At 39.0% G+C, this 15,078-nt stretch overlaps 1 protein-coding gene across 1 annotated transcript in view; it reads right to left on the bottom strand.

Moving 5' to 3' along the window:
- Positions 1–749: 749 nt before the first annotated feature.
- The window catches only part of LOC137295359 (uncharacterized), a 76,475-nt gene continuing 62,146 nt past the window's right edge, over positions 750–15,078 (bottom strand). Inside the window, exons 37-44 of the mRNA XM_067826673.1 lie at positions 12,268–12,462; positions 11,221–11,424; positions 9,692–10,450; positions 9,271–9,483; positions 8,670–8,765; positions 3,195–3,508; positions 1,562–1,757; positions 750–1,309 (exon numbers count right to left, since the gene is read on the bottom strand). Of these exons, the coding sequence (XP_067682774.1) occupies positions 1,035–1,309; positions 1,562–1,757; positions 3,195–3,508; positions 8,670–8,765; positions 9,271–9,483; positions 9,692–10,450; positions 11,221–11,424; positions 12,268–12,462 (2,252 nt within the window). The 3' untranslated portion in view covers positions 750–1,034. The remainder of the gene's footprint in view (positions 1,310–1,561; positions 1,758–3,194; positions 3,509–8,669; positions 8,766–9,270; positions 9,484–9,691; positions 10,451–11,220; positions 11,425–12,267; positions 12,463–15,078) is intronic.

Here is a 15,078-nt window from a genome sequence, read left to right as displayed (position 1 = left end):
AGGTTGAATTGGCATTTTTTTTTATTTGTTTCGGTAAGTACATACCGAAAGGTACCAGAATCTGCAAAGTTGTGTTTTACGTTGCATGTGACCTTTAAATGATTCAGTGTGTTAACCTGCATGTTAAGATGGTCAGTGAGATATCTCAAGAACCATTCACTGAACTATTTTTCATATTTGACACCAGGCTTCATCTAGGGTAGGTACAAGGGCCATGGCAACACTTTGAAGATTTCTGTATGTTCAGCTTGTCAGCGAGATTCCTCAAGAATTATTCTCTGGATTTTCTGAACTTTCACAAGTTTCCGTGATCAATAAGCAATTTCTTTAGTACTGTTTCTGCATATTTCAAACAATATGATATTCATGTCAAGTTCAAAGTCAGTCTTGAAAATATTTGTGTGTTTGAACAACTAAAGAGCTAAGATCTTAAACTTTCATTACGTTTTAAGTATGGTTTGATAATTAATTCATTAGTTGTCTGGCATTCCTCATTGAACAATAAGAGAAAGGAATAATAATGACTGGCTCAAAATGGTTTGTGTTTTGATGGTATTAAAACCAGACATCAGGCAAATGTCAGTGTTGGAGCCCCAGTTTATTCAGGAGTCATCTATGTATAGACAGGCCGCCGTATATGTAATGTTGCTGAGTGTGATGTTTACAACAAACCAGTTAACCAGCCCTTGTTAAGGGTCAACTTTTGCTCTCTTGTTGCGTTTATTGTTGTCACATGTACATAAAATATATTTTTCATTCGACTGATGAAGCACTAAAAAATATACCCAGAAATGTTGTGTTTAATAAATACAGAAGTTGACATGCAAACACATACCCCATTTTTTAAAATTTAGTTTTCAATGATGGCTATATCAAAACCACTGGTTCCTTTATTGTTTGTATGTCGCTAACACTATTCTCCACAATATTAATACTGTGACACTGTTTAGCACATGTTATTGTTTAATCATTATTGGCTAAAAAGAAAGTACATTGAAACATTTTATGTTGCATCCATGCAATACTTGGTGGCATCAGTTGATGTTGACAGTTTGGGTAAACAGAGTAAAATAGCCACATGGGTCCATGGCAGTGACTGTTCCATGGACAGCGACAGCTTGATCGTGGTAATTCAGTGTCAGCTGAATCTGTGTGTCACTTGTCACCACTCTCTCAAGTATGTCGGTGCTACCTTCTGTGCTTCCAATATTCACCTCGTACTGAAGCTGAGTCCAGTCCGAGAGAAAGATACCTGGCCATTCTAGCATTGCCTTGTTACCATCTCTTGACAGTTTCATTCTAGCACCATCTGCAACAAATGACAGACAACTGTTCACAAACATCATCTACAATTAAACCATAATAGAGTAATAAGTATTAAGGAGATGGTGACACTTTCTCATGGTGTTAAAAAACTCATCTACAACCAGAAAATATGTCCACTGTGGATGTTTATATATGTTCCTTATTGCCCCTTCCAACAAGCAAATGATTGACCTCTCAGTCACCGGTGACAAATTATGATTGTGGACGTGATTTGCTTGTGTGGATGTTTACGAACCTGCTATCACCGGCGGATGTTCATGGAAAGTGAAGTTCACACGTGTAACAAGTGGTTCAGCTCCTATGATGCTCTCAGGGTACACCTCTGTATGATATGTAGTCATGTTTTTGAACCGCAGTCCAGAGAATGTTGCGAACTCAAATACATTATCCACCTTAGCTTGATACGTGGTAGACTCGTCTGTTACTTCGATCTGAAAAGGTGAGTCGGCAATGTTGCTGAGAAATGAGTTAATATGCAGTGTTGTGGCTTTCCGCTGGCTTTGTGGATAGGTTAGTACAACACTATGATACACTATTTAAACATTTTACACCATTTACAAAACGTGTTACCACATAACCAAATTGTATAACATTCACAGTAGGATAACAACAGTATTTTGTTTCAGCAAATGCAAAAATAATATGCACTCTATCTAGCAGGTGTCGGTGATAGTATCGACATTTTAAGTTTGCTACCTTAATTTCTATATAAATCATATAGTGGATTTCCACGTTATTCAGCTATCTCTTTGATGCTGAAACCATATCTAAATATACTACAAACAAAAAGTATGGGAACACCCTAAAATGTGATTACCTCACTGCAAGTTCTTACATGCCGTTTGAAGTGCCCGTCATGCTCACAAAAAATTTCATTTACCTTAGAATATAAATTTATACATGACCTCACCACAATGATGTTAAGCCTATCAAATACTCTTGTTTATCATTAATGTCTGTCTGTCTGTCTGTCTATGGTGTTGCTGTCTATAGTGTTGATGGCCAAGGGCCAAGGTATCACCGTGTCTCTGTGAAATAATCGTATAATGTGAAAAAACTTGGGAAAGGACCACTTGTGTGTATTGTTAGCAAAACAAAGGTTGGAATTTACACTGTGTATTATCTTACACAGATTCGCTTGCCTGTTCGATGCATGCATACACTTGCTCATCAGTTTTAGCACATTCATGGGAAAAGTATCATAGCAGGAATTAAGTAATTAAAAGTTGTTGCAGTCCAAGGACTCACTACATTCAACACAGTATATTATAATTTCCGAAACGTGACACCATGACTGACACAAACATCAACTTGTTCTTATGCCTGACTGTTTCCATAATCCATAATGACAACAAAAGGAAAGTAGCAACACGCAGAAAGTCATTATGTTTTCAGACAACTTACATATGACGTATATATACATTGCTTGAAACATCGACAAGCTTCCAGATAGTCATGTTCCAACATGTAATTAGTTGAAATTATCACCAAGTTATACAAACGAAAAGGCACATGATCAAGCCATCCTGCTGCTACCTTCTAAGTTATAATTCCTTTTTCGTATTTCTATATTTCTTTTTTATGAGATTAATTTCAGTTTTAACATATATTGCTTCGGGTTTAGACAGGAGATGAGTCTGAATCATTGGCACAATCACGTCATAATGAAAGTGAGGTAACTTTGGTATGTTTAGCATGACCTTTCACACATTTGAGGTTATTCTTTCATCGCAAGAAAAAAATAATATGTATATATTCAAACACTGATTTTCACCAAATTAATTTTGTTTCACCTAAGAGAGAACCTGTGATACTCTTATGTACACATCCCCTTTAAATCTTAGAAACAGAAAATCGATCAGACCTACCACAGTTCTCTGAATGTCCTCCCTTCTCCAGTGTACTTTGACATTGTTGCCTCTTTGGCAGATGGTGGTTACAGATGGTAGCGAGAGGCCTGTCAATTGAACACCAGGTGTTGTGGGTGATTTGTCATCCCTCATGATAGTAACACCATCAGTAGTAATTGCTGTCATCAACCCAACCTTGTTGAAACAGCGAACTGTTGAGAATACTCTTATACTGTTATGTGTGAAAATATCAGCCAAGTAAAACTTTGCTGAGGTTGCACCTTGATTGACAGTCTCAAACCTTTTTATGTCGCTTTCCCCTGATGCAGACCCTGCAAGAAACAGTATTTGTTTACACCCTGTATGCATAGAGCATATGAAATGCAACCTACAAAAGTAGTTACAAATTATCTGTGTATATTTAGTATTTCATGTAAGTTGAGTACTGAAGGAGATGCTCTTTTGGGAAATCTCGGAGGCTTTGCGGTCCACAGTATGTTTGCCCTTTCGCCAGCAATAACATGTGGTCTAACGTTGTCTTCATGCACTTAAAACATTCGGCCAGTAATTATAGCGAAGACAACGACATGGATTGGTAATCGGTTCTCCTGTCTTGAGCAATAATGCCCAACACATGACAATATGACCCCGATACCGATTAAGGTGAAGCAGCTTTACCATGGTCCAGAAGGATACCACTAGCCGCTTCCTGCATCGAAGAATGAATAAATCAAAGTCTCTCAAGATATCAGTACCTCTTGTTTTCATGTACTCATATCTTAACTCAAATGTTCAGTCTTCAAACATTCAGATACTAGTCGCTTGCTGAACAAAAAACCAAAAAAAACTTAACTTCACATAGCATCCAACAAATTAAGATGTAATATAGTCTCTCAGTTTCAGAGGAGTTCTGATTATATGCCCACTTCTGGTTTGTCTCTCAGTCTGATTTGGTTGTGGTTGCTCCTCAGGTTTGCTAGCACTTAATGTCCCATTGACTGGTTTGGGTGATGTACTGTCAGACTGAACTTCAGGCGTACTTGGTGCACATGTACTCGGAATGTCAGTTTGCAAGTTGAAATGGAATGGTCTTGGACCATGGATATGTTTCCTGTTCCTTCTGTAAGTGTTACCGACCCGTGAAGGTCCCGGGGTAGAATAGGCCTTCAGCAACCCATGCTTGCCATAAAAAGCGACTGAGCTTGTCGTAAGAGGCGACTAACGGGATCGGGTGGTCAGGCTCGCTGACTTGGTTGACACATGTCATCGGTTCCCAATTGCGCAGATCGATGCTCATGTTGTTGATCACTGGATTGTCTGGTCCAGACTTGATTATTTACAGACCGCCGCCATATAGCTGTAATCTTGCTGAGTGCGGCGTAAAACTAAACTCACTCACTCACTGTAAGTGTTACCATCCTCTGTCATCCCATTGTAGGATTGGATATTAGCTTGCTCCTGGACTGCACCTTTTCTCCAATGTTTATCTTTACCAAATGGTTTTAAGAGCACAATGTCACCTTTGTCTAGAGGTGTAAGAGGTTGAACCTTTCTGTTAAAATAACATTCTTGCTTCTTCTTTTTCTGATGAAGTTTTCTTTTTACATTTTTGCAGATTTTTGGAGTTAACTGTTTCTGATTTAAAGTTAGAAGAGTTCTAGTCCTTCTACCAAACAGTCTCTGCACCGATGAAGTTCCCATATTTTCAGATGGTGTATTTCTCCAGTCAAGGAGAGGAAGATATGGATCTGACTTTGACTCAATTACTTTCCTCATCAGACTTTTTGCTGTTTTGACAGCATTTTCAACTTTCCCATTCGACTGTGGGAAATGTGGTGAGCTGGTTATATGAGTGAACTCTAAAAGCTTTCGATGAAAACGGTGGACCATTATCTGTCATTAATTCTCCTGGAATTCCATGGCAAGCAAAATTCTGTTTCAATTTTGAGATCACTTCACTTGCAGTCATATCATAAAGTCTGTCAATCTAAAAAAAATCAGAGTACTAGTCAACACACATGACACAGTCTCTTCCATCTAGTTCAAGGGGATTTGAACCAACTTTCTGCCATGGTTGAGAAGGAACTGGGTGACTATGATGTTGTTCAGGGGCTTGATTTTGACCAAACAAGTTACATGTGTCACACTTGCTAATGTACTCAGCAATGTTTTTGTTCATGTTAGGCCAGTAAACAACTTCTCTTGTTCTCAAAGATCCCTGGATACCAACATGATGAGCATGCAATCTCTTGAGTATGTCATATCTGACTGAAATTGGAACGAGTCGTTCACCCTTGAAAATCAAGTCATTTTGTACAGACAGCTCGTCTCTGAATGTAAAATACCTTTGCAAAGGTACTGGTACTGTAGAACTGTCTTTGTGTACCCTTCTTGTACTCCACATGAATGTCGTACCTCTGCAACCTGAGCATCATGCTTTGGTGCACCAAGGATAGATTTCTTCAAAATAGTCTCAAGTGGCTTATGGTCTGTTTCAACATTGACACTACACCCATAAACATACATATCAAACTTCTCAAGACCAAACACTATGGCTAATAACTCCTTTTCAATTTGTGCATAGCTCATTTCTGTTTGTGTCAAAGCACGAGAAGTCAAACGCAACAGGTTGTCCATTCTGCATTAAACAAACACCCAAACCCTTTTCAGATTCGTAACACTGCACAACTGCTTCAAGATCTTTAGAGAAGTACTTGAGCTCTGGAGGTGAAGATATGATCCTCTTCACTTCACTCCATGAATTGCTGGATCCCAACGGAGTTCAACATCAGCTTTCAACAGTTCTCGTAATGGAGCTGTAACTTCAGACAACTGAGGGGCAAACTTTTGAACAAAATTAGTCATACCAAACAGCCTCTGAACACCTGATTTGTCTATAGGATCTGCCATCTTGATAATTGCCTCCACTTTCGAGGGATCGATTTTCAAACCTTCATCTGAAATGATATGACACGTATATGAAACTCCAGTTTTCCTCAGCTTGATTTTGTCCTTGTTCAACTTTATCCCTTTCTCTCTACATCTGTTAAGAAGAGATTTCAACTTTCTATCATGGTCATCAAGCGCTTGTTCAAATGTATCACCAACACCGAAAACCAACATGTCATCATGTATTGCCTTTGTACCTTGTAAACCTTCCAAAGCAGATTCTAAACGCTTCTGAAATTCTTCTGGGGCTGGAGCTATCCCGAATGGCATTCTTTTGCACCGGTACCGACCCCATGGTGTGTCAAAAGTAGTCAACATACTACTCTCATCATCTAAACTGACATGCCAGAACCCATTCTTAGCATCAACAAATGTAAATACTTTGGCTCCTGTCAAGTCTGGCAACAAGTCATCTATCGTTGGTGTTGGATAGTGGTTCCACTTTAATGCTTTGTTTAATGGTTAGGGATCCAGACACACTCTGATCTTCCCACTTGGTTTTGTCACAATAACCACTGCTGAAATCCAATCCGTAGGGACATACACCTGTTCAATAATTCCCATACCGTCAAGTCGCTTGAGTTAAGACTTTAACTTGGGTTTTAGAGCTAAAGGTCACTCTTCTTAAAGGTAGTTTAACTCGTTCAACAGTCTTGTCAATCTCTTAAGTGCAAGCTTCCTTCGAGTTTCACCTTCAACTGAAGAGCTTGTATGGCCTGGGAGCCAAGGATTGGCTTCACGTCATTGACAATAACAAACTGCAATCCTTGCACCTCACCATTCTTGGGGTTTCAAACTCGAACTCTGCATTTTCTAACAGCTTCCAGTGATGTGTTGTCATACATAGTTAATATTGTGTTTGACTGAAGATAACACCCATTGAGCACATGATCAAACAACTGTTTAGGTAAGACATTTACAGCAGCAACACAATCCAGTTGGAAATTGACAGTGTTGTCATCAATCTGCATTCTTTCAAAAAGCTTTTCTGGAAAGTCACTCTCTGTTTCTTGTCCATTATCACCAACAGTCAACACATATTTGGCATCAGAATCATCTGAATCATTTTTATCTGTTTCAACGAGATTAACTCTAGACTTCTTCCTTTTGAATTTACCAGACTTTGGTTTGGCCTTTTCTTTACACTTCAAAGCAAAATGGTTTTTTCTCTTGCAGGTATTGCAAGTGGCTCCAAAAGCTGGACATTTATTTCTGTCATAGTCATGTGATTGTCCACAGAAACGACAATTGTTTACAAACTTCTGATTTGACAGCTTAAAAGTTCCTTTATTCAAATCAGATCGTGATTTAGACCTTCCAGGTTTGTTAGAGATAGTTGAAACCTGTTCACTTTTCATTTCTTGAATCTGAATGTTTGTACTCTCACAGGCTCTGCATATTGAAATACACTTTTCAAGAGTAAGTGCCTCACACTGCAACAATCTCTTTCTCGTAGTACTGTCCAGAATACCCATCACAATTCTGTCACGTACCAAAGAGTCAGCTAAGGCTCTATAATTGCATGATTTTACTAGTGTTCTCAACATTGCTTTGTAGTGATCAAATGTCTCTCCATTTTCCTGATCTCGCTTGGTGAACAAATATCTCGCATATGTTTCATTTGTGGCACCTACACAGTAGATTTATAACTTTTCTAAAACTGTATTTATATCTTCTTTGGTCTGCTTATTATCAAAATGAAATATGTCCAATGCATCACTACCTATGGCACTCAAAAGTGTAGCTGTCTTGAAACTTGATTCCTCATCAACCAGTCTAGCAGCTATGACGTAATTGTAACAATTTCTTTTAAATCTTCTCCAATTCTGTGCAACATTGCCTTTAAGTTCAAGTTTTGGAGGTAAAGGGATTGCAGGAAGCAAATATTTATGCTGTGTAACCTGTGGTTGCTGCTGTTAATCACCGCCCTCTGCCATGCTTGTGCCAAATATTACAAATCGCCTGAGCAAGTCTAGGTCGAAGCACGTGGTGTCTGCATCATACAACGAAATGTCTATTTGAAATGTTCATTTGAAACAACTGAGGGAAATATCCATCTGTTATTTCTAAATGTCTCTCACTCACATCATTTTCACACGTAGGACATGTAAGTTTGTGCCTGTTAATTTGAATTTTATGAACGATCCTATGCACGAAAATGGAGGGTCTGACTGCACACAGAGTAGCATTGACGTTATCGTATCGGCATGGAAATCTTGAAGAATAACTTTCACAAGATAATGTCATCGAATTATTACACTTGTCAACATTATTGGGGGTTTCGATCCGTCTTCTGACACCATGTTACGTCTGCGGTTGCAGGAAGTGATGTAATAAGAGGCAAGAGGCGATCTACATGTCACTTCTATGTTTGAACCCCGTAGCAACAACCGAACAAGGGAAGGTCATTCCAGCATGAACCTTAACAAACATACTGCTACAATACTCACCCAAGATTCAGGCTATTGCATGCCTTTGTATAACCTAGATTATTCTTTAAAGTATTTATGAGTTTAGGATAGATGAAAGACTGAAACAACATACCAATGGCCCAGTCACAATGCTGTATCTGTGACTCCTCATCATGTACATTCCAGTTGACATACACATCTCCCACCTTCACATAATCAATATCAGAACCTGAGAGAAAAACAAAAGGGACATAACATCAGACCAATATAACAATACATTGATGCAAGTAAATACTGTATCTGGCAATTACAGTTTCCTCCAAAGGGACTGACCTTGACATTGAGGGGCTGTATGAACATTGCTTGCATCAACTAAATGTATATGTGGACTCCCAACACGTCCTACCCCAGACTGAATCTGACCCATGAAGGTCCTAGGCTAGAATAGGTCTTCAGCAACCCATGCTTGCCATAAAAGGCGACTGTGCTTGTCGTAAGAGGTGACTAACGGGATCGGGTGGTCCGACTTGCTGACTTGGTTGACACATGTCATCGGTTCCCAGTTGCGCAGATTGATACTCATGTTGTTGATCACTGGATTGTCTCATCCAGATTCAATCATTTACAGAGCACCGCCATATGGCTGGAATGTTGCTGAGTGCCGCGTAAAACTAAATGCTCTTCTGCATATTCCCGTACATCAGTGTGTGGGTGAATCTTCGTAATGTACACACCTATTCCATCACTGACATGTGAAAATGTCGGGGGAGTCAAGTCAACAACAGTGGGGTCAGGGTGGGAGACACTGATGAGGCCAGCAGCATTCCTGGCTGTGATGGTGAAAAACAGTTTTTGTTTGTGTGACAGCTTCAGACCAGATAGACTTCCATGAGCATTTCTGCCAACACTCTTAAAGCCCTGCACTTGAGTTCCTCCAGAGATTGTACCTAATAAGCCAACAGAAATTAACAGCTGATACCAATATCAAGCATACTTTATCAAGCTTTTATCCAAAAGGAACTTAGTCCCATTTTATAACTTACAAGTAGCAGAGTCAGTAAAGATATTGGCTTTATTCTTCATACTTTATTATGCTAAGATTAAACAGAACAGAATACTTTGATATTGTCTCATGCATTGTTCACGATGACTTACCCACTGCCCACGTATACTCTGTGACTGGGGATGATGTATCCTCAAAATGCCAAGTAGCATGCACAGATGACCAATGGGGTAAAAACACAGATTTAATCGAGAAATGACCCTCCTTCTCTAAAAATGTTGTGTTTGCATAGTATCCAATCTCTTGAACCGCTACCTGATCCAACACAATTTCCATATTCCGAGACACTGTTGCTATGCTGAGAGTTGTTGACACGGTTTCAGCTGTGATGTGATATGTGTAGGTATACCACAATACTGATGACTGCTCCTTCCTCTTACAAACACCTTTACACAGAAGTGGATCAAAGCTGAACGTGAACACCTCCTGTCCTATGGTAACACGTCCTTCCACAGCCTTGTTGTCGACGGTCAAACTCTCAGGATATCCAACATGTATTGTAACTTTGTACGTTCTCCCAGCTGTAAGCCCAGTAATATTCTGCTGTATTCTGCCACTAACAGCAACTAAGGTTAATCCGTGTTTGGCATTAGGAGCATCTGGCGTCAGCTCTCGTATACAGGAGTTTGGACCAGCCAACCACAAGAACACCGCAGAGGAACAATCAACATTTGATGAATTAGATCCGAGGACTTCTTCAAAAGAGGGGTTTAATACCATATTGTCCCCAAGGTATGCAGTGTCTCTGATTGAAGGTGAAGAAGTATCAATTACTACACCATCAGATACAACCACTCTTGATGTATGTCCAACAGCATCGACAGCATACACCTTCATCCAGATGGACAAGCCTGCGGTGAGATTATGAACGTGTTGAAGATCAATTCTTTATCTATCCATGTAGTGTAGTGTGTAATGACAAGAATAAAAACACGTAACAGAGAGTCTTTTCCTTGAAACCCCCAGGCATGAAATTACACTTTTTGATATACTCAATATTCGGGCAACTTGACACAATTATGTCCCCGCCTCTATAATAACCACAATTCTCCATTTCATTTGTTCATTGTGATACTGCCTTGGAAGCATTTGTCAGCATGTGTTCAACTCTATTGCATTAGTGATTGTGAGTTCTTCAATACGCTTACGGAGGTTAACTTCTGTGTGCACGTACATCACTTATTGGTAATTCATGATGTGGAATTTCATTGTCATTGGATTTTGTTTTCGGGTGCCTCAATGTTTGCTGCATTCAGTTTCTTAGTTCCCTTGTTTTTTGTTGATATGAAAAAATGCTCATTTGTACCTGGAAAGGTTCCAAATGTAAGAACGTGTATGCCTGGAATATTGCCTGATGTCAAAAGAATGTTAAGTCACCTGGCTTTTAAAGAGTGATGTGTAACTATGATTGATCTCATTTACTTCTAGTTTGGATGTGTGCACCATTGGACATGAACTGTCCATTTAACCAGTCTTTGTTGCCTCAGTGTCCTTAGAACTTCCTTTGATACAAGAGTTTATTTTGAATGTGTTGTATAATTGCCAACACAAATGGTTGCAAGTTTTCTTTTATGATTAGATACTTAAAAAATGAGACGGAATTTGATGATATGTTACATACCATCGGCAAGTGGTGAGTCCAGGCGTGTCATCACTGATGTATGTAGCCCCCCATTCTGCCAGTCCACAATACTGCAGTCGGTTGTGTCATTGACTTCTCCAACACACCAGAAATAATTGATGACAGAGGATTCTCTGTCAGAGAAACCAAACCAAGAGGCTGCAATATCTGTTGGCGAGGATTGGAAGTCAATGTCGAAGAGCCCTAGGGAAATATGAAATTGGAAAAATGTTTTAAATACATAATAAAATGAAAAACATGTTAACACTTTGGGTAGTACACTTTCCTCAGTAAAGAAAAGAATCGAGTATTTTTATTGGGTTGAGTCCTATCTGGGATTAGGACACTTCCTAGAATTTGTACTTTATTGAGAATATGTTATCTCAATTACACTCTTGAATAAATGAAATGCATAAGCCATTTTAGAACTATTTATTGCATTAGTTTAAGAGCAATTATTTCATGTAATTTCAATGGCAAAAATGTGACAATTCACATGTCTGTAGACATAGAACTAGCTAACACAACAGAAGCCTTTGTTGTGTTTTCTTGAGTTCAAAGTCAAAGTCAGTACTTTGTATGGCCACCATTGGTAGAAATTACTGCTTGGCACCATCTTGGCACAGACTGGATAAGTTGACAAAGTTGCTCTTATTGAATTCTTCCTCATTCTTCCTGCAGTGCAGTGACCTTCAGTTTGAAGGTTCTACTTCCGGACTTGACCACACCGCAGGCAATTGCGCCAGTGGAAGTCTCGCAAAACAGGGGTGACAACTGAACTTCTTGGTCAAATGCCAACTTCACGCAAATTGATTCCTGACAGTTTGGTTGGAAATTCTCAAACCATGGATGCGTTGTGTAGTCTCCATGGCTGAGGCAAGATGATGACCCAGATGTTCAGTCCCCTTGTCTTCGTATTGACCTATTGTCACTGTAGTGTTCATTTATATATTCATATATCTTCATGCCCAGTGACCTTGTATTGACTTACTGTCACCATCGTGTTCATTTATGCATTCACTTCCCCATGCCCTTATTTAGACTTACCGTCACCATCCTTGACATGTCCAGATACCGGAGGTTCTACATCAGGCTGCACCCCATCTGAATACGACCAGGATACCAGTCCTGCCTTGTTGTAGACAAGCACACTGGTGAAGTATACAGTGCTAGGTTCAAGAATTAATTCGGCTGCTGTGTAGCTCGTTTCTTCCAGGTCTGGTGAGGCATGAGTGCTGTGACCTTTGTGTGGGAAGCAGACATTAATTTCAGGGCTAGGGTTATTGTTAAGAGGGCGAAGTGGCTGTTGCTATGAGTGATCATCTCCTGTCCTACATGCAACACCAACTAAAGTGGTCATTGGAGTTACTAAGCATTTGTCTCGTGTAGTTTGATGATGTAGTGAAATTATAACAACAAAATCTTTTTCATAATCTGAAATTTCTTCTTAAAGCAAAGTCATAGAATGATCAGCATTTGCAAATTTACTCCACATTTCATCCATGTTTAATTTGAAAACTTAACAAAGTTCCTGCGTGCCGTAACCAGAAACTTCAGAAATCTTTCAAGTTTGGGTGTGTAAATCGGTGAAAGGAGATTGTCTGTGTGACAATTACTGCACAATGTCTTATTATCAATATATCTGAAGCTGTAGCTAAATGACTTAGACCTTATTTTCTTGAAGATATAAATCATCAAGGAAGGGAAACAGCTGTGTACATGGGGATTCCTACAGCTTTCTTTAATGTCTAAATCCCAGACTTAACACACATGTCAGCTGAGGGACAGTCATCTTTGTTTTCTTGGTATACCTCAGTTGTTATGGTAACGTTTCTGTAACTGTGGAGACAGATATACAGCTCTGTCTATGGTCACCATGTTATGAAACGAAAGGTTTTCCTGTCTGCTAAATGAGTAATTATCTCAACTGTTGCGTTTTTTCTGTAAAATCAAAACATGATATTGTATGATATTGTTGGTGAATTGTTTTGCAGACTTGTTCCTTACTTAATTTAGTTATGTTTGATATGCCACTTATATTATGTTCTTTGTTTAAACACTTAATCTCTATTTGTAATTCTTTAATCCACATCCTACTTGACTAGGTTTGAAACACAGCCTTGGTACTTTGAGGTTAGTCATCACCTGATTTGGTAATTAAAGTGATACATTTCTAGATTCATTTAAATAGTATAAGAATGTGACATTCTCTCTCTCTGGCTAGTTTTTTTTATTGTTACACTCTCCTGTCTGAGGAGGGGTTGTGAATCAGGTACTTGTTGAAAGAGACAACTGATCATGATTCATATCATTATTTTATGACACAAACTGTCAAATGATATCAGTTCCATGGGAAGTGTTTATGATTTTATCCATGCTGGTTTCTATTTTACTGACTAATATATCACTATACTGGAACAAAAGCTCATATCAAATAGTGGAACACATTAAAACAGTATTTGAAATAGTCACCAACAAGACGGAATGGCATACATGTCACAGCATTCTTTGTCTGTTCAAAACAGTTTATACATTTCACTATAGAATAATGTGAACAACAGAATCCACTGGCAGTTGAACTAGTTTGTAGTAAAACAATTATGTTGATAACTGTGAAAGTGTCTCTTTAAAAGTGTTCAAATTTACGATGACAATAACTCTGTAACCCTCCGTAACTGTCACGAATGTCGCTGACACCGCTCCCATCAAAGTAACAATCCAGTTATGTGTTGAAGATATCTCTGATGTTGATAGCAGGGGTATTCTTGAACTCAATGAAAGATCGATTGGAGCCAGGAACCCCCACAATGTACTTTCTTTGAAGAGACAATCTTGTTCGCTACTTAGAGTTTTCTAGCTTTATTATGCCTCTGAGCCAGCTTGAATCTCTTGATCATGTTCTGGTTGTGTGACGACATTGTTATGTTACATTTAGAGTCGCCTCTGGGTGATACATTGGCTTGTGGTGCCAAGGGAATGATAGCGAATTGGGGTGACTTTTGACCACCTTTTCATCCCCCCGGCACCTCATGTGGGGGGATATAGTTGACGCCTTGTCTGTCTGTCTGTCTGTCCATCCGTCTGTCCCTCCATGCATCTGTCCATCCATCCGTCTGTGATCATTTGGTTTCCGGAGTATAACTCAAAACCCATTCAATATTTTTTTACCAAAACTGATTGATACAGTAATCTGAACCCATATTTGTGCCTTTTGCTATTTACAGATTTTGGGCATTTTTATTTTTTGGGGTTTTTAAATGGAACATTTTGCTCTTTGTCAAATGGTGGGGTGGGTTCGTTTCCGGAGCACAACTGGAGGGAAGGGTTTCGTTTCCAGGGCACAGCTCAAAAACAGTTCCATATTTTTCTGCAAAACTTGGTAGATATATCAGTCACAACCTAAAGTGATGCCTTTTGTTATTTACAGGTTTTTGTGATTTACTATTTTCTCTGTTTCCATGGAAATGTTTCGGACTTTGTCTCAAAATGGAGGTATGGGTTTCATTTCCAGAGCACAACTCAAAAAGCATTTGATATCTTGGCAGATTCTGAAGTGGTACCTTTTGCTGTTTACAGATATATGGCATTTATATTTTTCATGATTTCCATGGAAAAAGTTAAAACTTAGTCTAAAGAACATTAAGTAACTGTCAGATGATTTGTCCTTTCAAATATGTGGGGGCCGGGGGGAAATGTCATCTTCTGATTGCTCCTCTTTTTGTCGGGAACGTACAGTTTATGTTCTACAGTCCTAATGTTTTCTTTTGTTAGCTCAAAAAGTGATAGCACAACAGACATATTTACATTCTCATTAAGAAATGAAAGAGGCATTCCTTCTGCATACTTTATATACACTTA

The sequence above is a fragment of the Haliotis asinina genome, chromosome 8 (assembly GCF_037392515.1).
Source record: "Haliotis asinina isolate JCU_RB_2024 chromosome 8, JCU_Hal_asi_v2, whole genome shotgun sequence".
In the NCBI taxonomy this organism is placed as follows: domain Eukaryota; kingdom Metazoa; phylum Mollusca; class Gastropoda; order Lepetellida; family Haliotidae; genus Haliotis; species Haliotis asinina.
The sequence above is the reverse complement of the archived record's forward strand: the minus strand, read 5'-3'. Positions and strand labels throughout refer to the sequence as shown.